Raw genomic sequence first — 25,079 nt, 5'->3', positions numbered from 1 at the left:
CCACCACCCCCCAACCCACCCTCCTTCCTAGCACCGATGACATTATCTAGATTTTCTAAATGGAATGAAAAAGATGTTGAGACTCTAGAAAGAGTGCAGAGAAGAGCAACAAAGAGGATCAAGGGACTGGAGGCTAAAACATATAAGGAATGGTTGCTAGAATTGGGTCTGTCTAGTTTAACGAAGAGAAGGACGAGGGGGGACAGGATAGCAGCCTTCCAGTATCTCAGGGGCTGCCCCAAAGAAGAGGGAGTCAAGCTCTTCTCTAATGTGCCTGAAGGCAGGACAAGAAGCAACAGGTGGAAACTAATCAAGGAGAAAAGCAACCTGGAACTAAGGAGGAATTTCCTGACAGTGAGAACAATTAACCAGTGGAACAACCTGCCTCCAGAAGCAGTAAATGCTCCAACACTGGAGGTTTTTAAGAAGAGACTGGACAGCCATTTGTCCGAAATGGTATAGGGTTTCCTGCCTGAGCAGGGGGTTGGGCTAGATGTCCTCCAAGGTCCCTTCCAACTTTATTATTATTATTATTATCATTATCATCATCATCATCATCTCCAAAAAAACAACCCAGCTCAGAGGGCACCAAGGACACACCCCACCTTCTATCCTTGATACTATTTGCCAGTAAGATCAAAAAAGAAGGTTTTTTAAACGTTTTGGAGTACAAAGGCATTCTTTTATGATTCACGCTCATTCCAGAAGATTTGAATCGGAACCAGGGTGGCAGAAGTGGCTCTGGCTAAGATGCCTCTTTCTGCCCGGCGTTGGTGCAACAACAGGGTGACAACTCTGCCTACTCAATAGCTCAAAACATTTTACACATTTCCCCCCACGTATTGCAGCCAGCCTGCCTCTGGAAGGCATCTCCACAGCGGAGACATCTTGCTGTTTGTCCATTTGGCGCTCGTGACCAGCCTGCCTGTCAAAACTCCTTCAAGCTCGAAAGACGGGATCCCCTTCCAAAGCAAAAGGGACATCCAGCTGACATGGGTGAAGGCAGGAAAACCCTGGAATCGGTTCCTGGTTTAGCTCTATAAAGCAGGGAGCTCCCCCATCCTCCCATCCCATCTCTAACTTCAGGTCCTTTTTTTCTTTTTTTAAATCTAGCCACTTTCGGGCTGAGCCTTAATTTTTCAGCTGCGCCTGACATGACTTGAAAAGTTGCTTCAGCTGTTTCTTTCTGTCGTTGCTGTAACCTGCAAGGGAGGGGGGGAGAGAGAAGACAAGGTCAGATTGTAAAAAAAAGGATATAGGCAGTCCTTGGCTTAACAACCGCAATTGGGACCGGAACTTGCGTTGCTTAGAGAGGCAGCTGTGCCCGATTTTGCAAGCTTTTTTTACTTTTCTTAAACCTGATGTCATGGTTCCGAAAGATGAAACTCTTCAAAGAACTTTGAGGCATTGTTTACCTTAAAGAATCTTTAATTGAGCAGCATAGCATCGGCATGTACATAGCCGAAGCCAAAATCTGAATTCCCCTCCCCTGAGCATATAGTATCAAAGCACAATTCCTTCCTTTAGTTAACAGTCATAAATAACATTCTCCAATTAGTTTGAAATGCAGACTTTCCCTCCAATTCCATAACCCGCCATTCCTTATCGTCTCTTATTTCAAACAACCTTGACGAATACTCTAGTGTGATGTTATGTCTAACTAATCCCCATACACATTCTTCCCCCTCCCTCCCCAGCATCATCTAATTCTAACTTTAGAAGTCAGACACAGGTTAAAGAGAAAATGGCTGCATCTTCATATATTGTCAAAGCAAGAACATCCGATGTTAGCAGCGTTGACACCATGCTTTTAAGCAAATCGCTGCCGTCGTTAAGTGAAGCAAATCTGGCATTGGCTACAGGCGGTCCTCGACTTAACGGCCATAAGGTGAGCCCGATGTTTCTGCCGGCAAGCGCGAGACATTGGTCGAGGGGCATTTTGCCCCGTTTTACGACCTCTCTTGCCTCCGTTTGTTAAGTGGATCGCTGCAGTTGATCAATTAGCAACAACGGTTCTTAAGTGAATCCGGCTTGCCTCGTTGACTGGTCAGAAAGTCGTAAAAGGGGGATCCTGTGACCTCCCCAGGGACGCTGCAACCATCATAAACACGAGTCAGTTGCCAAGCGTCTTGAGTTTGGATCACGCGACCCTGGCTGTATGTGCGAAAAGGGTCCTAAGTCCCTTTTTTTCCAGTGCCCTTGTAGCGTTGAATGGTCACTAAGCGAACCGTCGTAAGCCGAGGATTGCCTGCGTTGTGTTTGATTGTCGGAAGCCGGCTGGGTAGGTCACCAAACCCCATGGTCACGTGACCCGGCAACCGTCCTAAGTACATGCCAGTTGCTGAGCCTCTGGATTTGGATCACGTGACCACGGGGTCGTAGGTGTGAATACTGGTCATAAGTCAGTTTTTCCAGCGCCGTTGCAACTTTGAACGGCTGCTAAACGAAGGGCTGTAAGTGTGTGTGTGTGAGGGAGGGGGGGGGCTACCTGAATTAATTTGAATTAATTAATTGAATTAATTCCAGCGGACGCGAGCGTGGGCTTTAAAGCTCGCCAAGGACCTGTTCTTCCCCTCGTCTTTCCGCAGATCAGGAGCTTCTGGAGGAAGGAATTGCCCGTGTCTCCGTTGTAAATTGGTGTCGTTTGCCAAGCGGCCTCGTTTTGATCACGTGACTGCGGGGTCCTCAGGTGGGCCCCCGTCGTAAGTCACCTTTTACAGCGTCCTTGTGACTTCAAACGGTCATTAAAAGGGATAGTCGTAAGGCAAGGACTGTCTGTATTGGGCACATCCCACCCGTCTGTTTCGCCAGCCTCTTCAAACTTGGCAATTTTAAGATTTGTGGACTTCAACTCCCAGAATTCCCCAGCCAGCAGATGAACTCTGGGAGTTGTAGTCCATGCACCTGGAAAGTCGCCAAGGTTGAGAAACGCTAGTGTAGGACAGGGGTCTTCAAACTTGGCAACTTTAAGACTGGTGGATTTCAACTCCTAGAATTCCCCACCCAGCATATGAAGTCTGGGAGTTGTAATCCATGCACCTGGAAAGTTGCCAGGGTTCAGAAACACTAGTGTAGGACAGGGGTCTCCAACCGTGTCAACTTTAAGCCCTCAGGGCTGGCTGAGGAATTCTGGGAGTTGAAGTCCAAAAGTCTTAAAGTTGACAGGTTTGAAGACCCCTGCTCCAAAGCCTAAGCCTCCCACATCATCAACGCTCCCCACAGCCCTCCGGTGCCATACCTAGGTGTGTGTTTGCCACAAAGCCGTTCATTGGCGTATCCAGATTGGCGTCTTCCCTGCTAACCGGCCCATCGTTCCACATGAGATCAAAGCCTCCGACGCGCTTTTCCTTCCCTGTCAAACTGTAAGGACAAAGAATGAAAGAAAGAGGGACTGGGGGGGACAGACACGATAGCAGCCTTCCAGTATCTCAGGGGCTGCCCCAAAGAAAAGGGAGTCAAGCTATTCTCCAAAGCACCTGAAGGCAGGACAAGAAGCAACGGATGGAAACTCACCAAGGAGAGAAGCAACCTAGAACTAAGGAGAAACTTCCTGACAGTGAGGACAATCAACCAGTGGAACTACCTGCCACCAGAAGTTGTGAGTGCTCCCAACACCGTAAGTTTTTAAGAAAAGATTGGTCTGAAATAGTATAGGGCAGAGGTCCCCAACCTTTTGGGCACCAGAGACTGGTTACATGGAGAGAGGTTTTTCCGCGCACCAGAGGTGCGTGGTTTTGAGTGCTGCCTGCATCCCGTGGATAGGGCTTTGCTTGTTTGTGCGGACCGGTTGCTGGCACGCCGCGGCCTGGTACAGGGTTGGGGACCCCTGGTATAGGGTTCTCGGGGTTGGACTAGAAGACCTCCAAGGTCCCTTCCAACTCTCATTCTGGAGCAAGGGAGTCTGTGTAGCCATCCATCTTTCATGTTTAGAATAGAATATAGGATGATATAGAAAAGATGTTGAGACTCTAGAAAGAGTGCAGAGAAGAGTCACAAAGATTTAGAGACTGGAGGCTGAAACACAAAGAACGGTCGCGGGAATTCACAATCTTAAAAGATGATGCAGTAAAAGTGCTACACTCAATTTGCCAGCAAATTTGGAAAACTCAACCGTGGCCACAGGATTGGAAAAGGTCAGTTTACATTCCAGTTCCAAAGAAAGGCAATGCCAAAGAATGTTCAAACTATCGCACCATTGCACTCATTTCACATGCTAGTAAAGTTATGCTTACAATCCTACAAGCTAGACTCCAGCAGTATGTGGATCGAGAACTACCAGAAGTACAGGAAGGATTTCGAAGAGGCAGAGGAGGGCAAGAGAAGAAGGGGACGACAGAGAAGGAGGTGGCTGGATGGAGTCCCTGAAGCAGCAGGTATGAGCTTAAATGGACTCCAGAAGATGGTAGAGGACAGGAAGGCCTGGAGGAACGTGGTCCATGGGGTTGCGATGGGTCGGACACGACTTTGCAATTAACAACAACAACAAAGTCTATTGAAAAGAAGGACTATGGATGACCAGATAGCAGAGTTCCAATATTGGAGGGGCTGCCACAAAGAAGAGGAGGGGGGTCCACCTCTTCTCCAAAGTACCAAAGGCCAGGACAAGAAGCAATGGATGGAAACTGATCAAAGAAAGAAGCAACCTGGAACAAGGAGAGACTTCCTGACAGTGGGGACAAATAACCAGTGGAATGACTTGCCTTCAGAAGTTGTGGCTGTTCCATCACTGGAAGTCTTCAAGAAGAGATTGGGCAACCATTTGTCCAATAGTAGTACAATCCTTATTGTTATCAACTAAATAAAAACGCCCACGATTTCTGGTGGCAAGCTGTTCCACTGGTTGATTGTCCTCACCGTCAGGAAGTTTCTCCTTGATTCCAGGTTGCTTCTTTCTTTGATCAGTTTCCATCCGTTGCTTCTCGTCCTGCCCTCCGGTGCTTTGGTGAACAACCTGGCCCCCTCTGCCTATCTGGAAAGGACCAGGTTGAAGATGGCCAGCCTGACTGGTCATCTGTGGTCAGATCTTGGTTTAATGCAAGAAACAACAGTGCAGCCACGAAGTTGATTCAATGTTTTGAAAGCTTTCTTGGTGTCTCCTGATGTCAGGGGTGGAAAAACTGGGTGGAAACGCTCCCCCGCTGTCTCCGTGCTCTACTCACCGGGCTTCCATGTCCACGATGTTCAGTGTGTCTTCCAAGAGGCGTGTCTTGAGGTCGTGGTCTTCCTGGCTGCTAGCGGTCAGAGAAGGCGAGGCATTGACCTCTAGCAGCCACCTGTGCGGGACAGCGCAAAGAAGGTCAGAGGCAAAAGAGCATTCGTCGCATGCTAAGCTTGGACGGGAAGCTGGAGATGGATCTAATCCAATTGTTTGGAATTGTGGAGTTCTTTTTTGGCTGATGTTTCGTGACCCAACCAGGGAGCATCATCAGTGCTGGAAGGAAGGAGGAGGACGACGACAACTGTGGGGTCCCTGGTGTCCTCTGAGCTTGGTTGTTTTCTTGCAGACGTCTCATGACCCAACTAGGGAACATCATCAGTGCTAGAAGGGAGTGGGCTTGTGTGGAGGAGGAGGAGGAGGAGGAAGGACTCTGGGGTCCTTGGATGTCTCTGAGCTTAGATGTTTTCTCGTAGACGTTTCATGACCCAAGTAGGGAACATCGTCAGTGCTAGAAGGGAGATGGAGGAGGAGGAGGACTATGGGGTCCTTGGAAGTCTCTACACTTGGCTGTTTTCTTGGAGACATTTAATGACCCAACTAGCAAACATCATCAGTGCTAGAAGGGAGAGGAGGAGAACTGATGCTCTCTGAGCTTGATTGTTTCCTTGTAGACGTTTTATGACCCAACTAGGGAACATCAGCAGTGCTAGAATTGAGAGGGGGAGTGGGAGGAGGAAGAGGACTGTGAGGTCCTTGGTGCTGTCTGGGCTTGGTGGTTTCCTCGCAGACATTTCATGACCCAACTAGGAGACATCATCAGGGCTTGAAACTGCCCTCCCTTCTAGCCCTGATGACGTTCGCTAGCTGGGTCGCGAAACATCTGCAAAGAAAAGCAACGAAGATCGGAGAGCACCAGGTACCCACTCGCTCACCCACGTTGAGCCAAAGAACAAATAGCCCTCAGCTTACGACGCCAATCGGGATCAGCATTTCCCTCGCTAAGCCAGTTGGTTATCGCCTTGCTGTCTGGCTGGGGCACTCTGGGAAGTTGAAGTCCCCCTGCCTCGAAAGGCCAAAGGTCGGGAGAGGCTATCGGAAGTCCACCCTCCTGCTCCCGCCCTCCTTACGGCTTGAGGTTCTGGTCGATCAGGATGTCGTAACCGTAGAGCTCAAAGCAGTGCTTGTCGCTGATGATGACCTTCTGGACGCTTTGAAGGCTCTTGATGAAAATGTTGTCCATCTCGGAGAAGAGCATCTCCACAGCTTCGGCCCCGTGCTTGGCCGTCAGGTAAAGGCGGAATTGCTGGATCATCCACTTGCAGCCCTGCCAGGGAAGAACGCCGACAGGCGTGGAGGACGGCCTTCGCCTCGGGCCGAGGAGCACCGGAGGGAAGACCAGGTCTGAGGTTCATCTCCAGAAATGGGAAACCCCCCCGCCCCCCAAGTTGCTTCTCTTTCTTTGGTGTTGTAACGTTGCTGCTGTCTCTGCCAGTCACCCCATCCACAGAGTTGGGGGTTTATTTCACACTTTACCGGTCAATTTGTGGGGTCCTTGGAGCTTGGTCGTTTTCTTGCAGACACTTTATGACCCAACTAGGGAACACCATCAGTGCTAGAAGGGAGTGGGGTTTGCAGGCAGGAGGAGGACTGTGGGGTCCTTGGTGCTCTCTGAGCTGGGTGGTTTTCTAGCAGACATTTCATGATTCAACTATGGAACATCATCTGTGCTAGAAGGGGGGAGGAGGAGGAGGAGGAAAAAGACTGGGGTCTTGGGTGTTCTCTGAGCTTGGTGGTTTTCTTGTAGACATCTTATGACCCAACTAGGGAACATCATCAGTGCTAGAAGGGAGTTGGGTTTGCAGACAGGAGGAGAAGGAGGACTGTGGGGTCCTGGGTGCTCTCTGAGCTTGGTGGTTTTTGTTGCAGACATTTCATGACCCAACTAGGGAACATCATCAGTGCTAGAAGGGAGGGGTGTTTGTGGAGAGGAGGAGGACTGTGGGGTCCTGGGTGCTCTCTGAGCTTGGTGGTTTTCTTGCAGACATTTCATGACCCAACTAGGGAACATTATCAGTGCTAGAAGGGAGGAGGAGGAGGAGGAGGAGGGGGAAAAAGACTGTGGGGTCCTTGATGCTTTCTGAGCTTGGTGGTTTTCTTGCAGACGTTTCATAACCCAGCTAGGGAACATCATCAGTGCTAGAAGGGAATGGGGTTCGCAGGGGAGAGGAAGAGGAGGAGGACGGGGGGGGGGTGTCAAAATAACAAATAGCTGCCTTGGTGCTCTGTTCTTATTTTCTGCCTAATTTTAAAAACGGGAGTCTCGCCAACTGCTCAGACAACTACTCTATGGTCTTATAAGGTGAGGAATAAAAAGCTATAAAGGGAACTTTTTTTTAAAAAAAAAGGCTTACTTTTTCGGGATCGTAGTCAGGGGCTGTCTTCTGCACAGCGACGTTGGTCAGATGAATATCTGGCATCGGGGTTGGAGCTAAGGATCGTGCGAATGGACAAAAAAACCGCACAAGTACTCCTCGACTTTCAATCGCTCAGAGTTACAACGGCACGGAAAACGTGATTCCCGCAAGAGCGACCGGCCTCACCGTTGTTGACTTCTCTGCTGCCTCCTTCAGCATCCCTGTGGATCTCCGCACAGAGGGTCTCTTTGCGTTGACACGGGACTAGAGGAGACAATCCAGTTACACACCACCTCGAGGAGTTGTGCATCTCTTTTAATGAGAGTGAAGAGTTCGTTCTCCGAGCTTGTGGGTTGGTTTCCGAAGCGTTTCGTTACCAGGCTAGGGTAACATCTCCAGCCAAGTTGAGAGGGTGTCAGTGTCCTTCTGTTTATAAGGGCTTCGGGTAGGGGTGTGTCGAGGATCTTGTGATGGGTCAGGTGTGAATCATCAGTGGGAGGCTTGGGATGGGTCTTGTGATGAGGTTACATCAGCTCAAGTTCCTTGGGAGGTGAACTGATGAGAGATGGGGGACTGCGCGGGATGGTTGAGGGTGCGGTTGATTTGGACTCTGAGGGGTTCACAGGCTGGTTGTAGGTCAGTGTGTCTGCTGATGGAATTGCCAGACCCATCACAAGACCCTCATTGGACACACCCACCCCTGAAGCCCTTGATGCCAACATCCCCTAAACCAGTGGTTCTCAACCTGTGAGTCGGGACCCCATTTGGGGTCGAACGACCATTTCACGGGGGTCGCCAAACAAGGCTGTCCGCCATTTTTTCCCCCTTTTCTTCGGCCACGCCCCTGGCACCTGGTGATGTATAAGTGGTTGGGGGTCACCACAACATGGGGAACTGTATTATGGGGTCGCAGCATTAGAAAGGTTGAGAACCACTGCCCTAAACCAAGGGTCTCCAACCCCCAGTACTGGGCCACGGCATGCCAGTAACCAGGCTGCACAAACAAGCAAATCCCTATCCGTGGGATGTAAGCAGCACACAAAACCATGCACCCTCTGCTCCACGGAAAAACCTCTCCACGTCACTGGTCCCTGGTGCCCAAAAGGTTGGGGACCCCTGCCTTAGTTCAGGGGTCCCCAATCCCTGGTCAGTGGACCGCTACTGGGCTGCGGCATGCCAACAACAGGCCGCACAAACAAGCAAATCCCTGTCCGCGGGATGCAGGCAGCACACAAAACCACGCACCTTTTGGTCCACGGAAAAACCTCTCCACGTAACTGGTCCCTGGTAACCAAAAGGTTGGGGACCACTGCCTTAGTTCAGGGGTCCCCAATCCCTGGTCAGTGGACCGCTACTGGGCTGCGGCATGCCAACAACCGGGCCGTAAAAACAAGCAAAGCCCTATCCGCAGGATGCAGGCAGCACACAAAACCACGCATGCTCTGGTCCACGAAAAAACCCTCTCTCCACGAAACCGGTCCCTGATGCCCAAAAGGTTGGGGACCCCTGCCCTAAACGCCACTGAAGATGTAACAAAATGCTCTGAAACCAACTCATAAGCTCGGAGAACGAAACTTCACTCTCATCCGACACCCAAGCTAGAGATATTGGCCACTATTGCAAATCTCTTTCAATCTCTTAAGGCAGTGTGGGGAACCATATGACTGGTGGATTGGCTGGCTCAGGAATTCTGGGAGTAGAAGTCCACCAGTCACAAAAGAGCCATGGTTCCCCCCACCTGCCTTAAGGTATCCTTTCTCAACCTTGCCTTCTGGGATTGGTTAGAAAACTCTGGGATGTTTTTTCTATTATTGTTCTTTTTTTTTTTAATCTAGTGGTTTTCGACCTATGGGTCGCGACTCCATTTGGGGTCGATCGACCATTTCACGGGGGTCACCAAGCAAGGCTGTCTGCCATTTTTTCCCCCTTTTCCGGCGGGTGCCTTACCTCCCTTGGGCTGTGCCAGCTGGTGGCCCAGCCGGTGGTCGGCCTGCTCCGTCTCTGCTGCTTGCCAGCTACGCCTTGGCCGGTGCAGGGGGTGGCACCGCGCATGCGCGGCGCTCCCGGGCAGGGAAAGTCCTCGACTTACGACCGGTTGGGTAGTCCTTGATTTACAACCGGTTTAGTTCTCAACTTACGACCGGTTTAGTCCTCGACTTACGACCGGTTGGGTAGTCCTTGACTTACGACCGGTTTAGTCCTCGCCATACGACCGGTTGGGGGTCGCGGCATTAAAAAGGTTGAGAACCACTGTTTTAATCCTTCCTAGCAAATGCCCCAGCCAGCAAGAGGGACTTCCTGCAGTTCGGTTGGGATCCCACCCACCCTGTGTATCGTCCCTGCCTCCCCCTCCCCAGTAGCGCCCTCCCCCAGGTCTCTCTGGAAGCAGGATACACTGATCGTCCAGGGTGTTCAGGGTGAACCGCGTGTTGGAGAAGCGAGCAAAACCGTCTCGGTACAACCACGCTTTGAGAGGGAGATACTGCGGAAAGAGAAGTTGGTTATCGGAGCCAGGATCGTCCCAGAGCTTTAAGATAGGTGGACCAACTCCCAGAATTCCCTATCCATCATGCTTGAGGATGAATGGACTTCAACTCCCAGAATCCCCCAGCCAGCATGCTTTAAGGTGGGTGGACTTCAATTCCCAGAATTCCCCAGCCAGCATGCTTAAGGATGAATGGACTTCAACTCCCAGAATCCCCTAGCCAGCATGCTTGAGGATGAATAGACTTCAACTCCCAGAATCCCCTAGCCAGCATGCTTGAGGATGAATGCACTTCAATTCCCAGAACCCCCCCAGCCAGCATGCTTTAGGATGAATGGACTTCAACTCCCAGAATTCCTCAGCCAGCATGAAGGTAGTCCTCAACTTACAACAGTAATGGAGCCTCTTAAGGTCATAAGTCCTGATGGTTTTAAAGCGGGTCATGAGTCCAGCCTGATTTTATGACCATTGGTTTGCAGCAAACCACTAACTGAATGTGACGGTCATAAAGCAAGCACCACAGTCATTAAGTGATGACTGCAGTCATTAAGTGAAGCCGTTGCTTGCTGTGAGGCATCTTTAATGAAAACCAGAAGTAAACATCCATTTGGGGCAAAAATGTCACACGCCGCTAACACGTGATGCAAGACCCTGGAAACAACAGCCTGGTTACTAAGCGCCCAAAACTCAGTCACGTGACCCCCCCCCCCAAAGTGGGTGGAGGCAGCCACCAGAACTACGGAGTTCACTTTATGACGGGCTGTCTTTGCTTAACGACGGCCATAAAGAAAGTCGTACAATTGGATCAGCGGTGACCTATGTCCATAACGGGCATTCTCCATCAACGATCACACGCCGAGGACTCTCTATACAGGCAGTCCTCAATTTACAATGGTTCATTTAGTGACCGTTCAAAATTACAACGGCAGTGAGGAAAGCAACCGGACCGTTTTTTTAATAGTTACAACCTTTGTAGTAATTATGGTCGTGTGATCAAAATTCAGAGGCTTGGCAACTGGTTCACGCTTAACGACGGTCGCTGGGTCCTGGGGTCACGTGATCCCCTCTGGCGACCTTCCAAGAAGCAAAGTCAACGGGGGAAACTGGATTCGCTTAACGACTGCAGGGATTCACCGAACTATGGCAAGAAAGGTCGTCAAATGGGGCAAAAGCCGCTTTGCAAAGGTCTCGCTTAACAGCAGAAAATTTGGGCCCGATTCTGGCCATAAGCCGAGGACTACCTGTGTTCCCAAAATCCCTTTCCCTTGGGTTTGGTTGAAAAGCCTTCCCACTGGGCTGGGAAGAGAAAGGAAGGGGGACTCACCGACGTTACCAAAACGTAGACCCGTAAGTCGAATTTCCGACCTGCGAACCAGAGAGAAATCAATTCATTAAACGCTCCGCTGTGATACGACAAGTCTTCAATCCGGGGGTCTCGAACCCCCGGTGTAGGGTCTCCTGCTTAGGCGGGGGGGTTGGACTAGATGATCTACAAGTACCCCTCCAAGTCGGTTATTCTAACCCTAACTCAGGGGTAGGCAACCATGGCTCTTTTATGACTCGTGGACTTCAACTCCCAGAATTCCTGATCCATCATGGGGGAACTATGGCTCCCTCATGACTCATGGACTTCAACTCCCAGAATTCCTGAGCCAGCATGCGGGAACTATGGCCCCTTCATGGCTTGTGGACTTCAACTCCCAGAATTCCTGAGCCAGCAGGGGGGAACTATGGCCCCCTCATGACTGGTGGACTTTAACTCCCAGAATTCCTGAGCCAGCATGGGGGAACTATGGCCCCCTCATGGCTTGTGGACTTCAACTCCCAGAATTCCTGGGCTAGCATGGCTGGCTCAGGAATTCTGGGAGTTGAAATCCACGAGTCATAAAAGAGCCAAGGTTGCCTACCCCTGGTGTAGGTCAAGGCTTTTCAACCCGTGGTGTGGGTACCACCTGTGGTCCATTGGCACCTGGCAGGTGGGACGCAACCATCCTAGAGAAGTGGTAGCAGGGGAGGGGAATGAGCTGAACCGGTGGCAGCACCGCACAAGCCTGAGCGAGAGACGGCTGGAGCTGCAGGGCTGTCAGGGCTCAGCGGAAGCCCCAGGATCAGTGCTAGGCTCCAGCTGATCGACGCTTCTTCGGGGCTGTCAGGGCTCAGCGGAAGCGCCAGCTGGAGCTTGGCACTAATCCTGGCACTTCTGCTGAGCCCAGAAGAAGCATCGATCAGCTGGAATGTTGCAGCCTCTCCAAGGTCTTGTGATTTACATTCAGAGGCTTGGCAACTGATTCCTATTTATGACGGTCACAGTGTCCCAGGGTCATGTGAAGTGACCAAAACCTGCTGCAACCACCCAGCAGACGGGGGGGGGAACCAAACCCCCCCCCCACTTCCACTGCCAATCCTCAACAGAAATGCTCACAACAATGAAAACCACGGACAGGAGGAAGAGCGCCACCAGGCGGGCAGGCAGGTGTCTTGCTCGGCTGTGACTTGGGGGGCACTTTTTTCAGTGCCACTGTAACTTTGAACAGTCACTAAGCGAACTGTTGTAAGTTGAGGACTACCTGTACTTTATCACTTTTTTCCCTTTTTTTCTTTTTTCTTTTTTTTCTTTTTTTTTTTGGTCATCAAGTTTTTGACCCCTTGCTAGGCGACTGGTGGTCCTCGGATGTTGCCATATCCTAAAAGTGGTACAGTGGATGAAAGCCTGGGGTTTATAAAACCTAACCCCTGGATGATTGTCTTTGTACTGTTTGTTTTGTTATGTTTTATGTGTTTTTTATTGTTAGCCGCCCAGAGTCCTTCGGGAGTGGGGCGGCTTATAAATTTTAAAAATAAAATAAAATAAAAATAAAAGGTTGAAAAGCCCTGGTGTAGGTGAACAGCAATAAAGGAACTACTCAGAAGTAACTCTTAAGTGTCATTCTTGGTTCTTTGCTCCCGACAGTAGATGCTGTTTAAGAAATTTGAACTCAGGACAGGGCTAGCTAGGAAACTCGATGTGCAGGTGGTCCTCCATTTACAACCGTTCATTTAGTGAGCGCTCAAAGTTACAAGGGACTGGAAAAAAAATGATTTAGGACTTTTTTATTCTGACAACTGTTGTGGCATTCCCAGGGTCACACGGTCAAAATTTGGACAGTTGGCAACTGATTCATACTTATGTCGGTCACAGCATCCCGGGGTCACTTGACCTCCTTTTATACAAGTAGTCCTCAACTTAATAAAGATTTGTTTAGTGACCATTCAAAGTGACCACAGCGACGTACGACTGTTTTTCACACTGACAACCTTGGCATCATCTCCCTGATCACGTGATCAACATTCGGCCGCTTAGCAAGTGATTCGTACTTACGACGGTTGCACTGTCCTGGGGTCAAGTGATCCCCTTTCACGACCTTCTAACAAGAGAAGTGACCAGAAAGGTCATAAAATGGGGCAAAACTCAGCTAATGAGTGTCTCATTTAGTGATGGACATTTGGGTCCCAATTTTGGCCGTAAGTCGAGGACTGCCAGCCTCCGGGTCCTGGGAACGGGCAACTTACCACCTATTAAGTACGGGTTCTCAATATAACGCTGAGCCACGTAATTCTCCACTGGGATGTCATCTTTCTGATCATCGGGGCGCACGGCATCCTGGGGAAGAAAGCGGGAGTCCTGGTGGGGTTAGGAAGAAGAACAAAACCAGGGCCTGCAGGGAGATATCGGGGGGGGAGGGGTCAAAAGCCAAGATGGCGCCATCGAAGACCTGACCTTTGTCCATGTGTGCAGGATCCCACAGTTGCAGCCTCCATTTTGACTTTGTGACCACCTGAGGATGGCCCTCTTATCTGGCCAGGATCTAGAACAGGGGTCTTCAAACTTGGCCCTTTTATGACTTGTGGACGTTAACTCCCAGAATTCCTCAGCCAGCTTTGCTTTGCTGGCTGAGGAATTCTGGGAGTTGAAGTCCACAAGTCATAAAAGGACCAAGTTTGAAGACCCCTGGTTTAACATGTCAATCAGGAACAGGAGAAAAAAATGAGTTTGAAGACCCCTGATCTAGAAGGACCAGCAAAGCTTCTAGATCAGGGGTGGGAAACTACGGGCCTTTTATGACCTGTGGACTTCAACTCCCAGAATTCCTCAGCCAGCCCCACGTCATAAAAGGCCCATAATTCCCTGCCCTGATCTAGATGATCAAAGAAGGAGCAGCCGAGCAGCCTTCTAGATCATGAAAGAAGGAGCAGCTCCTCCTAGATCAGGGGTCTGCTCCTTCTTTGATCATCTAGATCAGGGTGGGGGCCATTATATGACGTGGCTGGCTCAGGAATTCTGGGAGCTCAAGTCCACAGGTCACAAAAGGGCCTTAGTTCCACACCCCCGTTCTAGACGACCAGAGGAGCCTTCTAGATCACGAGAGGCGCAGCAAAGGACCCTTCTAGATCGTCAAAGAAGGAGCAGCTTCTAGATCAGGAGTCTGCTCCTTGGACCGTCTAGATCAGGGATGAGGAACTATGGCCCTTTTATGACTTGTGGACTTCAACTCCCAGAATTCTTCAGCCAGCATGGGGTCGAAGTCCATAAGTCTTAAACGTTACCAAGGTTGGAGACCCCTGTTCTAGATCATCAGAGCTTCTGAGAAGCCCAGAGATGGCTGTGAGGAACCAAGGTGGAGTATTGCCAGGAGATTGGTGAGGCAGGAGCCCCAGCTGATGCAGAACAAGCCATCCCGCTGTCCCCAAGGGGTCACGTGAAACAGACCCCCCACTAGGCTGATCTTTACGTGGTTTGGTTTCAGGGGGACATAGGTACGGAGAACCACCACGAACCCTTGGAGATAGGCTAGATCAGTGGTTCTCAACCTTTTTAATGCCGCGACCCCCAACCGGTCGTAAGTCGAGGACTACTCCACCGGTCGTAAGTCGAGGACTACTCCACCGGTCGTAAGTCAAGGACTACTCAACCGGTCGTAAGTCGAGGACTACTCAACTGGTGCAGCACCGTTTGCAGAATGGGACTTTTGGCGGGCTCAACAGGGCAGAGACAGCCTGGACAATTCCTATTGGTTTTGGAAAGCCAATAGAATTAGACTCTATTCAAGAGAGTCGCTTCTATTGGCTTTCAAAAGCCAATAGAATAAAAGGGAGGAGCACAGCTAAGGAAAAGGGGGGAAAAAATGGCGGACTGCGTTGTTTGGTGACCCCCATGAAATGGTCATTCGACCCCAAATGAGGTCCCGACCCACAGGTTGAGAACCACTGGGCTAGATAAAGAACCAGGAATGGCATGGGTTGTGCTCATGCTTTGTCTTGGGGAAGACAGAAGAACAGAATTGTGAAACTTGTCCTCTTCCACCTAACAGAATCAAGGTGGTGGGCTTCTTCCTTGCACCTTCCTGTTTCCTGGGACCCGGTTGACTTTTCTCCTCCTTAATGGTCCCATCTCTTCTCCCCTTCCCAAAGTCGGGTCTACATTCCTTCCCAACTATGGTCAACCCAGGAGCTTTTTGGAGAGGTGGTCTCAATGGGTTCTCCAAACAGATGGATCCATCTGACCTCCTCCTCCTCCTCCTGCCTCTCCCCTTAGGAGCCTTCTGGAGAGGCTGGAGGAGAAGATGACGTTCCTCCATTCAGCACCTCAAGAGCTTCGGTCTCGGATAAGACAGCATGGGAAGCCACCTGAGATGCCAGCCATGTGGAGAAAGGACAAGCATCCTTTCCAGACCAGAAGCCGTTCAGCCACGGAGAACCTGAGAAGGTCCACGTGGGCTGGCTCCATCACAGAAGCTCAGGAGGACAGCCCCACTTCCATAGTGGACCAGCCCTGGATCTAAGGGCCAAAAGAAAAATGGAGGCACCATCCTGGAGCAGCTGAAGCCCACAGGGCCGCTCACCGAGCCGAGCTTCAAGGTGGGCTCTTCCCAACTAATCCCTTCCTCAGAGGTGAGAAGAAAGAGGAGGAAGCATCTCACCTTCCTCCAGTCAATCACATCCTTGAGTTTCCGGAAGAGGAAAATGCCCCTCCCTTGAGACCGGGCAACCTGGGGGAGACAAAAGAAAAGAGTCACTCACCTTCATAATAGGTAGGTAGGTAGGTAGGTAGGTAGGTAGGTAGATAGATAGATAGATAGATAGATAGATAGATAGATAGATAGATAGATAGATAGATAGATAGAAGCACCTAGAACAGTAGTTCTCAACTTTTTTAATGCCGCGACCCCAACCGGTTGTAAATTGAGGACTACTCAACCGGTCGTAAATCAAGGACTACTCAACTGGTACAGCACCGTTTGCAGAATGGGACTTTTGGTGGGCTCAGCAGGGCAGAGACAGCCTGGACAATTCCTATTGGCTTTTGAAAGCCAATAGAATTAGACTCTACTCAAGAGAGTCTCTTCTATTGGCTTTCAAAAGCCAATAGAATAAAAGGGAGTAGCACAGCTAAGTAAAAGGGGAAAAAAATGGCGGACTGCGTTGTTTGGCGACCCCCGTGAAATGATCTTTTGACCCCAAATGGGGTCCTGACCCACAGGTTGAGAACCACTGACCTAGAAGCATGAAGCCGAAAACACCAGCCTGAAGATGACGAATGGGACTTTGTCGAAACGTTGCCAAGACACTTCCAATTTTACGCGGGAGAAAACCCGAATAACCAAAGACCTAGATAGATAGATAGGTAGGTAGGTAGGTAGATAGATAGATAGATAGATAGATAGATAGATAGATAGATAGATAGATAGATAGATAGATAGATAGATAGATAGATAGATAGATAGAAGTTGGAAGGGACCTTGGACGTCATCTAGCCCAACCCCCTGCTCAAGCAGGAAACCCTATACCATTTCAGACAAAACATGGCTAATTCAGACATACAGATAATCCTCAACTTAACAACCGTCCGCTTAGTGACCGTTGGAAGTTACAACGGCGCTGAAAAAAGTAACAGGACCATCTTTCACACTTAACGACCGTCGCAGCATCTTCCCCGTCACGTGCTCAAAATTCAGACGCTCGGCAACTGGCATGTACTTCTGACCGTTGCAATGTCCCGGTGGGTCACATGATCGGCGACCTTCTTAATGACCGTGTTACTAACGTAACAACTGCAGTGTTATTAACACGCCTGGCAAGAAACGGGCCGTAAAACGGGGCAAAACTCACTCCTCTCTCCAACTGCTTTTCTTTCTATTTCCATCTCCCTTCCTCCTCCTCCTTCCCCCCCCCTTACCGGTTTCATGATCCAGGTGATGCCGGGGTTCTTCCGAAACTCTTCCACAAACAGGTGATACTCGGAGGGCATCTCGAACGTCTTGGGAAAGAAGTCACATTTGGTGGCCTCCAGCTTCCCGGACTCCCTCTCCAGCTGTTTCCGGAGGCGCTTCAGGTTTTTCACGGTGTAGTTTTTCCGAGTCAGCTGCGGGGGGGGGGGGGAGATGGATGGGAGAACTATTTCAGCCAAGGGTGCCCTGGCTCGGTCCCATCTGGATCAGAACTGGCTCTCAGTGGAAGCTCATTCCACACTGTTCTTCATTTGGGAAAGAAGCTGAACGGGAGCGGGTTCTAGGAATCTTCCCCCCCCACCAGCCATAATCCTGCATCTGGAGGGGGAGAGGTCAAGGGGTTAAGGCCATGATTTCCTAGGCTAGCAGATCTCAGCTTAATACCCTGATTGGGTACGTCTAGTATTGGGTCAGCAACCTTGGCTCTTTTATGACTGGTGGACTTCAACTCCCAGAATTCCTGAGCCAGCATGGGGAACTATGGCCCCCTCATGATTCGTGGACTTCAACTCCCAGAATTCCTGAGCCAGCATAGCTCAGCTTGGAAACCTCTCCCTTTCCCCTCAGCATGGCTGGCTCAGGAATTCTGGGAGTTGAAGTCCACCAGTCATAAAAGAGCCAAGGTTGCCTAGCCCTGTCCAAATGCCTGAATTCTGATCATGTGACCGTGAGGAAAAAAATATTTAAATATTTAAATCAGGGGTCTTCACACTTGGCCCTTTTATGACTGGTGGACTTCAACTCCAGGATTCCTGAGCCAACCTGGCTCAGCTTGGAAACCTCTCCCTTTCCCCTCAGCATAGCTGGCTGAGGAATTCTGGGAGTTGAAGTCCACAAGTCATGAGGGGCCATAGTTCCCCCATGCTGGCTCAGGAATTCTGGGAGTTGAAGTCCACGAGTCCTAAAAGAGCCAAGGGTGCCTACCCCTGGTCTAGTTTAAAGAAGGGAAAAAAAGGACCAGGGGTGACAGGATAGCAGTCTTCCAATATTTGAGGGGCTGCTACAAAGAACAGGAGGGGGGGGGTCCACCTATTCTCCAAAGCCCCTGAAGGCAGGACAAGAAGCAACGGATGGAGAGAAGCAACCTGACCGTGAGAACAGTTAATCAGTGGAACAACCTGCCTCCAGAAGTTGTGGGTGCTCCATCACTGGAGGTTTGCAAGAAAAGATTGATTTGTTTGGAATGATATATAAGAACTTTGCTTTGAACAGGGGTTGGACTAGAAGACCTCCAAGGTCCCTTCCAAGTCTGTCATTCTCTTCTGTTAGTTTAATGAAGAGAAGGACGAGGGGGGACATGATAGCAGCCTTCCAATATCTCAGGGGCTGCCCTCAAGAAGAGGGAGTCAAGCTGTTCTCCCAAGTGCCAGAAGGCAGGACAAGAAGCAACAGATGGAAACTAATCAAGGAGAGAAGCAACCTAGAACTAAGGAGAAACTTTCTGACAGTGAGAACAATTAATCAATGGAACAGAACTTCAGAAATTGTGGGTGCTCCATCACTGGAGGTTTTCAAGGAAAGATTGGGCTTGGTTGACACACACCCCCCCCCGCGCTCCCCCTTCTCCCTGCCCCAGTTTTGCCCACCTCGTAATGGTTGCGGAAGTGGCTGATGCGGACGTGCTCGTCCATGTAGGTGTGGTCGAAGTTCTCCTGCAGCCAGCGGACGTCACACCAGTAAAAATCCCACTCGCCCTCGCTGGGAAGGGAGGCCAAACAGAGAGGGGTCAGCCAGCAACTCTTTGACTACACAACCTGTGGATCTAAAATGCTCCAGTCAACATCAAGAGGTTTCTGAACTGCCCAGCGTGCAAGGATGGGGAAAAGCAACCCCCCCCCCCCCGGAAGTGGGAGAAGCATCATGACAAAGAAACAGGCTTTGGAAAACAGCAAGCGGAGCCCGGGGGATTCTGGGAGTTGAAGTCCACCCATCTTCAAAGGGTATAAGAAAACCTCAGGCTAAGGTTTACACCGCTGAACGGTTTAAAAAGGCAGAGACGTTTGCGTCGACCGCAAGTTCTAAAAGGTCAGTGTTGAGAAGGCTAAAATTGTTTACATTTCACACCAAAGGCAAAATAGGGTATTAATAAATGAAGGCAAAATACACCCCATTTGATTGGCAGGTGATTGGGCTCAATCCGCAGCCTGAGAAAGGACGGAGTCTCTGCGATTGGTAGTTTTCTTGGAGGCGTTTCACGACCCAACTAGGTAGTATCATCAATGATGGAAGGGAGCGGGCTTTGCAGGCGGGAGGAGGAGGAGGACTATGGAGTCCTTGGGGCTCTCTGAGCTTGGTTGCTTTCTGCAGACGTTTTATGACCCAACTAGGTGACATCATCAGTGCTAGAAGTGAGTGGATTTGTTCTCTGTATGTATGTATGTATGTATGTATGTATGTATGTGTGTGTGTGTGTGTGTGTATACATACATACACACATACACACACACACAATCACACACACACACACACAAACACATATTTGACAGGGCAAGGCTCTTGTGTATAGGCAAAGAGCAAACCCACTTCTATTTAGCACTGATGATGTTACCTAGTTGGGTCGTGAAACTTGTGCAGAAAAACAACCAAGCTCAGAGAGCATCAAGGACCTCACAGTCTTTTTCTTCCTCTTCCTCCTCCTCCTCCTCCTCCTCCTCCTCCTCCTTCTCTCATCCCACTCCCTTCTAGCACTGATGATGTATCCTAGTTGGGTCATGAAACGTCTGCAAGAAAACCACCCGGCTTAGAGAGCACCAAGGACCCCACAGCCCTCCTCCTCCTCCTCCTCCCACCCCACTCCCTTCTAGTCCTGATGATGTTACCTAGTTGGGTCATGAAATGTCTGCAAGAGTACCAAGGACCCCACAGTCCTCCTCCCATCCTTCTCCCTTCTATTACTGATGATGTTGTCTAGCTGGGTCATGAAATGTCTGCAAGAAAACCAGCCAGCTCAGAGACCATCAAGGACCCCACAGTCATCCTCCTCATCCTCCTCATCCTCTTCCTCCTCCTCCCCCCACCCCACTCCCTTCTAATACTGACGATGTTACCTAGCTGGGTCATGAAACGTCTGCAAGAAAACCACCCAGCTCAGAGAGCACCAAGGATTCCTCATTTCAACCCTGAACTGCAGACATTCTCCTTGATCGAAGGAATCTCCCTAAACCTTGAATCAAAGGTCTAATCCTTGATCTCAGATAACCCCATTCAGAAGAAGCTCCAGATTTTTGAATCTGCCCCCCCCCCCCCAGAAACCAGCAATTCTGCTTTTTCCCTAAGCTTAGCGGAGGAGAGAACCGTCTTCCCGGGCCCTGCCAGCTTTTATCATCCCCGTCATAATATATAATATCTTACTCTTTGACTTCCACCCATCCAGGTCGCTGCTGAAGGACATCTAAGATGGTGTTGGTGAGGGCACACTTGAATCGGATGGAAGCCCGGGGTTCCCTGTTCCAAAATATAGATCTGCATTATATATTAAAATTAAAAATCCTTTTTTCTTTCCCAAATGGCGAGAACATTTTTTAGATGGGAAGAAATCCATTTGCTCTTTTCTTTATAGGGGCCTAAGATGAAAAAGAGAGTGAAGAAGGATCAAGATTGCACAATTCTTGGGTTTACGGCTGCTTTGGTCTGTTTTAACAGGTCTCTAGTCCTCATGAAGCATAAGCGGGATAACATACAGGTAGTCCTTGACTTACGACCAGTCGCTTAGCGACGATTCAAAGTTACGCCAGACCCCCCCCCAAAAAAAGGTACTTGTGACCTGGATTCTTGGGGTCACCTGACCCCATTTTGGGGCACTCTGCAACTGGCCTGGATTTATAGCCATTTACACAATGTGTAAATTTACACACACAGCCATTTACACAATTTGTTTTGCCCTGAAACTGGCATATGCTTTCCAGCTTCAGGCAAAAACCACCCCCTAGCAAACAGTGGATTTGTTTAATGACCTCAAGATCATTTAATGACTGCATTGCTAGTGTGCCAATCATTTTGACGATGACATCAAGATATGTCATAGTCATCTGGCATAAGCCGTTACGATGTCACACGGTGTCATGAGATCTCCGTGCAAATGAAGCCGATTTATTAGCACCCCAAATTCTATAAAGGCAGTCCTTGTTCACTGATGGCTTCATTCAGTGGCCATTCACAGTTATTACAGCAGGGGTCTTCAAACTTGGCCCTTTTATGACTTGTGGACTTGAACTCCCAGAATTCCTCAGCCAGCATGCACGCTGGCTGAGGAATTCTGGGAGTTGAAGTCCACAAGTCATAAAAGGGCCAAGTTTGAAGACCCCAGAGAAGAGCCACAAAGAGGATCAGGGGACTGGAGGCTAAAACATATAAGGAAAGGTTGCTGGAATTGGGTATGTCTAGTTTAACGAAGAGAAGGACAAGGGGGAGCATGATAGCAGTATTCCAATATCTCAGGGGCTGCCCCAAAGAAGAGGGAGTCAAGCTCTTCTCCAAAACACCTGAAGGCAGGACAAGAAGCAACAGATGGAACCTAATCAAGCAGAGAAGCAACCTAGAACTAAGGAGAAACTTCCTGACAGTGAGGACAATTAACCAGTGGAACTACCTGCCTCCAGAAGTGGTGAATGCTCTAACACTGGAAGTTTTTACAAAGAGACTGGACAGCCATTTGTCTGAAATGGTATAGGGTTTACTGCTTGAGTAGGGGGTTGGACTAGATGGCCTCTAAGGTCCCTTCCAACTTTATTATTATTATTTTGGATCATTGCACAGTCAGCCAGATGTTCAGACTGGATTTGGCATTTTGTCTATCTATCGAGTCCTTACCCAGGACCTGGGATAGGCAGATGTGGATGTTTGATGGTATTACAGATATCGTCACAGGATGGAAGCAGTTCCTAGTAAGGCCACTGCTTCCATCCTGCGACAATATAATTATTATTATTACTGTTACTATTATTGATCATCGCACAGTCAGCCAGATGTTCAGACTAGATTGGCATTTTGTCTACCTATCGAGTCCTTACCCAGGACATGGGATAGATAGGCAGATGTTGTTGTTATTATTATTATTCACAAACAGGCACACAGGTATTGTCAGCGGCTGGTTCCAACTCTCTTCTTTGTTTATACTTTTTTTTAATATTAAAAAAACCCCAAACAAATCACTCACCGTTCTTTCAGCTTTTGGCAACCGTACGGCCCTTTGTGGTTTGCGTTCTGCAAGGCGATCAAATTTACAAATTCTTTACCGTTTCGAAATAACTTGGTGCCTCTTTGGGATGATTCCGAATAAGCCACGATTCCTTTGAATTTTGCTGGCCGCAATCGGTTGGCATCGTGCAACACATGTGAGGCCTCCCAATTTACCCATGTACCCCATGTACCCCACCCTGGGAGGGGTGTTCGAGCACAAGGATTACAAACTCCATCATCCCCTCCAGGAGCATGGTCAACATTTGGCTCAACGACTGCAGCGGCAGTTGGGCAAGACTGGACTCTACATAGTCCCCAGTGGCTGTATTCCGCCCCAGACCTGTCCCCACAAGCCCAGCTAGCCCGGCTGGGGATGATGGGCTTTGGAAAGGGCTGGAAAAAGCGACGACCCCTCCCTGTTTGGGGGTGGGATGCCCGGCAGTTGGAAAGACTGGACTCTCCATAGTCCCCAGCAGCTGTATTCCACCCCAGACCTCTCCCCACTGGCTCAGCTCGCCCAGCTGGGGATGATGGGCTGTGGAGAAAGTGACGACCCCTCCTTGGTTGGGGGTGGGATGCCCAGCAGTTGGGAAGACTGGACTCTCCATAGTCCCCAGCGGCTGTATTCCGCCCCAGACCTGTCCCCGCTCGCCCAGCTCGCCCGGCTGGGGATGATGGGCTTTAGAAAGGGCTTGAGAAAGCGACGCCCCCCTCCCCGGTAGGGGGGGATACCCGGCAGTTGGGAAGACTGGACTCTCCATCATCCCCAGCGGCTGTATTCCGCCCCAGACCTCTCCCCACCCGCCCAGCTCGCCCGGCTGGGGATGATGGGCTTTGGAAAGGGCTAGAGAAAGCGACGACCCCTCCCTGGTTGGGGGTGGGATGCCCGGCAGTTGGGCAAGACTGAACTATCTATCGTTCCCAGCGGCTGTATTCCGCCCCAGACCTCTCCCCTCCCGCCTCAGCTCGCCCGGTTGGGGATGATGGGCTTTGGAAAAGGCTGGAGAAAGCGACGACCCCTCCCTGGTTGGGGGTGGGATGCCCGGCAGTTGGGCAAGATTGGACTATCCATCGTTCCCAGCGGCTGTATTCCGCCCCAGACCTCTCCCCACCCGCCCAGCTCGCCCGGCTGGGGACGATGGGGTTGGAGAAGGCGACGCCCCCTCCCCGGTGGGAGGGATTCCCGCCCCCCCCGCCTCCCCCACCTTGTTCTTGGCCATGCTGCTCCTTCCCCCGATGCGCGTCCCGTCGCCGGGGCAACCAGGACTTCCATGGGCGGGGCTTAGTGGGGAGGGGCGGAGGAAAGTTTCTCCCCCCCCCGCCGCCCCATTATTGCATGAGGGTAGGTGGTCCCGCCCCGCTTCGGCTCTTCTGCACCGGGCAGCGCAATGCTAAAAAAAGGGGGGAGTCGCAACTTGGGAGGGGGGAGAGGCGCTTCTGCCTCCTCGGGAGTAACGCTCCGCCGTGGCCGGGCATCCAAGCTGCGATCCCCGGACGCCCCCCCCCCGGGGATCTTGCAATTCCCTCCTTCCCCCCCCCTCCACGACCTGTTCCGCAGTTGCGACCCCCGAGGCGCCTCTTGCGCTGCGCGGGCTGGAAAAGATCCGTGGGAGGAAAGCGGAGGGAGGGAGACCCCCCCCTCAAAAGTGGGGCTCTGGGTTCCTCTGGATGGGACTCTGCAGGGTTCCCGTGGGAAGCCCAGGTTTGGGATACAGAGAAGAGCAACAAAGATGATTAGAGGTCTGGAGGCTAAAACATATGAAGAAGGGTTGCTGGAATTGGGGATGTCTAGTTTAAGGAAGAGAAGGTCGAGGGGGGACATGATAGTAGCCTTCCACTATCTCAGGGGCTGCCCCAAAGAAGAGGGAGTCAAGCTATCCTCCAAAGCGCCTGAATGTAGGACAAGAAGCAACGGATGGAAACTCATCAAGGAGAGAAGCAACCTGGAACTAAGGAGAAACTTCCTGACAGTGAGAACAATTAACGTGGAACAACCTGCCTCCAGAAGCAGTAAATGCTCCAACACTGGAAGTTTTTAAGAAGAGACTGGACAGCCATTTGTCCAAAATAGTATAGAGTTTCCTGCCTGAGCAGGGGGTTGGACTAGATGACCTCCCTTCCAACTATTATTCTATTCTATTCTATTCTATTCTATTCTATTCCATTCCATTCCATTCTATTCTCCAAAGCACCTGAAGGCAGGACAAGAAGGAATGGATGGGAACTAACCAAGGAGAGAAGCAACCTGGAACTAAGGAGAAACTTCCTGACAGTTAGAACAATTAACCCGTGGAACAACCTGCCTCCAGAAGCGGGGAATGCTCCAACACTGGAAGTTTTTAAGAAGAGACTGGACAGCCATTTGTCCGAAATGGTATAGGGTTTCCTGCCTGAGCAGGGGGTTGGACTAGATGACCTCCAAGCTCCCTTCCAACTCTATTGGTTTATTCTTCTTCCTATTGCCCAACAGATCCCAGTGGCTGCAAGGGAACTCCTTCTTCCTCAATATCCCCCCCCCCCAAATCACCCTGGGGCAAGGTGGCCTTGATCCCGCAGGGTCTATTTTGAGCAGGTGACCT

General features: G+C 50.4%; 2 protein-coding genes across 3 annotated transcripts in view; one reads left to right on the top strand and one right to left on the bottom strand.

The window, feature by feature from the left end:
• The window catches only part of PDRG1 (p53 and DNA damage regulated 1), a 36,691-nt gene extending 15,863 nt beyond the window's left edge, over window positions 1–20,828 (top strand). The window contains exon 6 of the transcript XR_005553602.1: window positions 20,696–20,828. The gene's annotated coding sequence lies outside the window, so the exon portion shown is untranslated. The remainder of the gene's footprint in view (window positions 1–20,695) is intronic.
• TTLL9 (tubulin tyrosine ligase like 9) lies at window positions 661–23,767 on the bottom strand. Of its 2 annotated transcripts, XM_039318889.1 has the most exons (14): window positions 23,706–23,767; window positions 22,478–22,524; window positions 20,674–20,766; window positions 18,909–19,020; window positions 17,271–17,456; window positions 16,015–16,083; window positions 13,607–13,697; window positions 11,382–11,422; window positions 9,967–10,054; window positions 7,570–7,628; window positions 6,286–6,482; window positions 5,160–5,273; window positions 3,239–3,360; window positions 661–1,202 (listed from the first exon to the last, which is right to left on the bottom strand). In XM_039318889.1, exons 1-14 carry the CDS (start codon window positions 23,718–23,720, stop codon window positions 1,132–1,134), a joined length of 1,305 nt encoding a protein of 434 aa, XP_039174823.1. In that variant the 5' UTR covers window positions 23,721–23,767; the 3' UTR covers window positions 661–1,131. The 2 variants fall into 2 exon arrangements, with proteins under 2 accessions (XP_039174823.1, XP_039174824.1); XM_039318890.1 differs by lacking the exon at window positions 22,478–22,524 and having other exon boundaries at window positions 18,909–19,084; window positions 23,706–23,726.
• Window positions 23,768–25,079: the final 1,312 nt, after the last annotated feature.

The sequence above is a fragment of the Crotalus tigris genome, unplaced genomic scaffold (genome assembly GCF_016545835.1).
Source record: "Crotalus tigris isolate CLP2741 ecotype Arizona unplaced genomic scaffold, ASM1654583v1 scf7180000021643.52994198:917841, whole genome shotgun sequence".
Classification (NCBI taxonomy): Eukaryota; Metazoa; Chordata; class Lepidosauria; order Squamata; family Viperidae; genus Crotalus; species Crotalus tigris.
This window is presented reverse-complemented; position numbering and strand designations above follow the sequence as displayed.

Bases quoted from the DNA above. Each gene is read 5' to 3' on its own strand.
- TTLL9 (XM_039318889.1), bottom strand. The intron at 20,767-22,477 runs GTGAGTGATTTG...ATTTTGGAACAG, and splicing joins TGCCAAAAGCTGAAAGAACG to GGAACCCCGGGCTTCCATCC. The intron at 1,203-3,238 runs GTATGGCACCGG...CCTCCCTTGCAG, and splicing joins TGTGGCAAACACACACCTAG to GTTACAGCAACGACAGAAAG.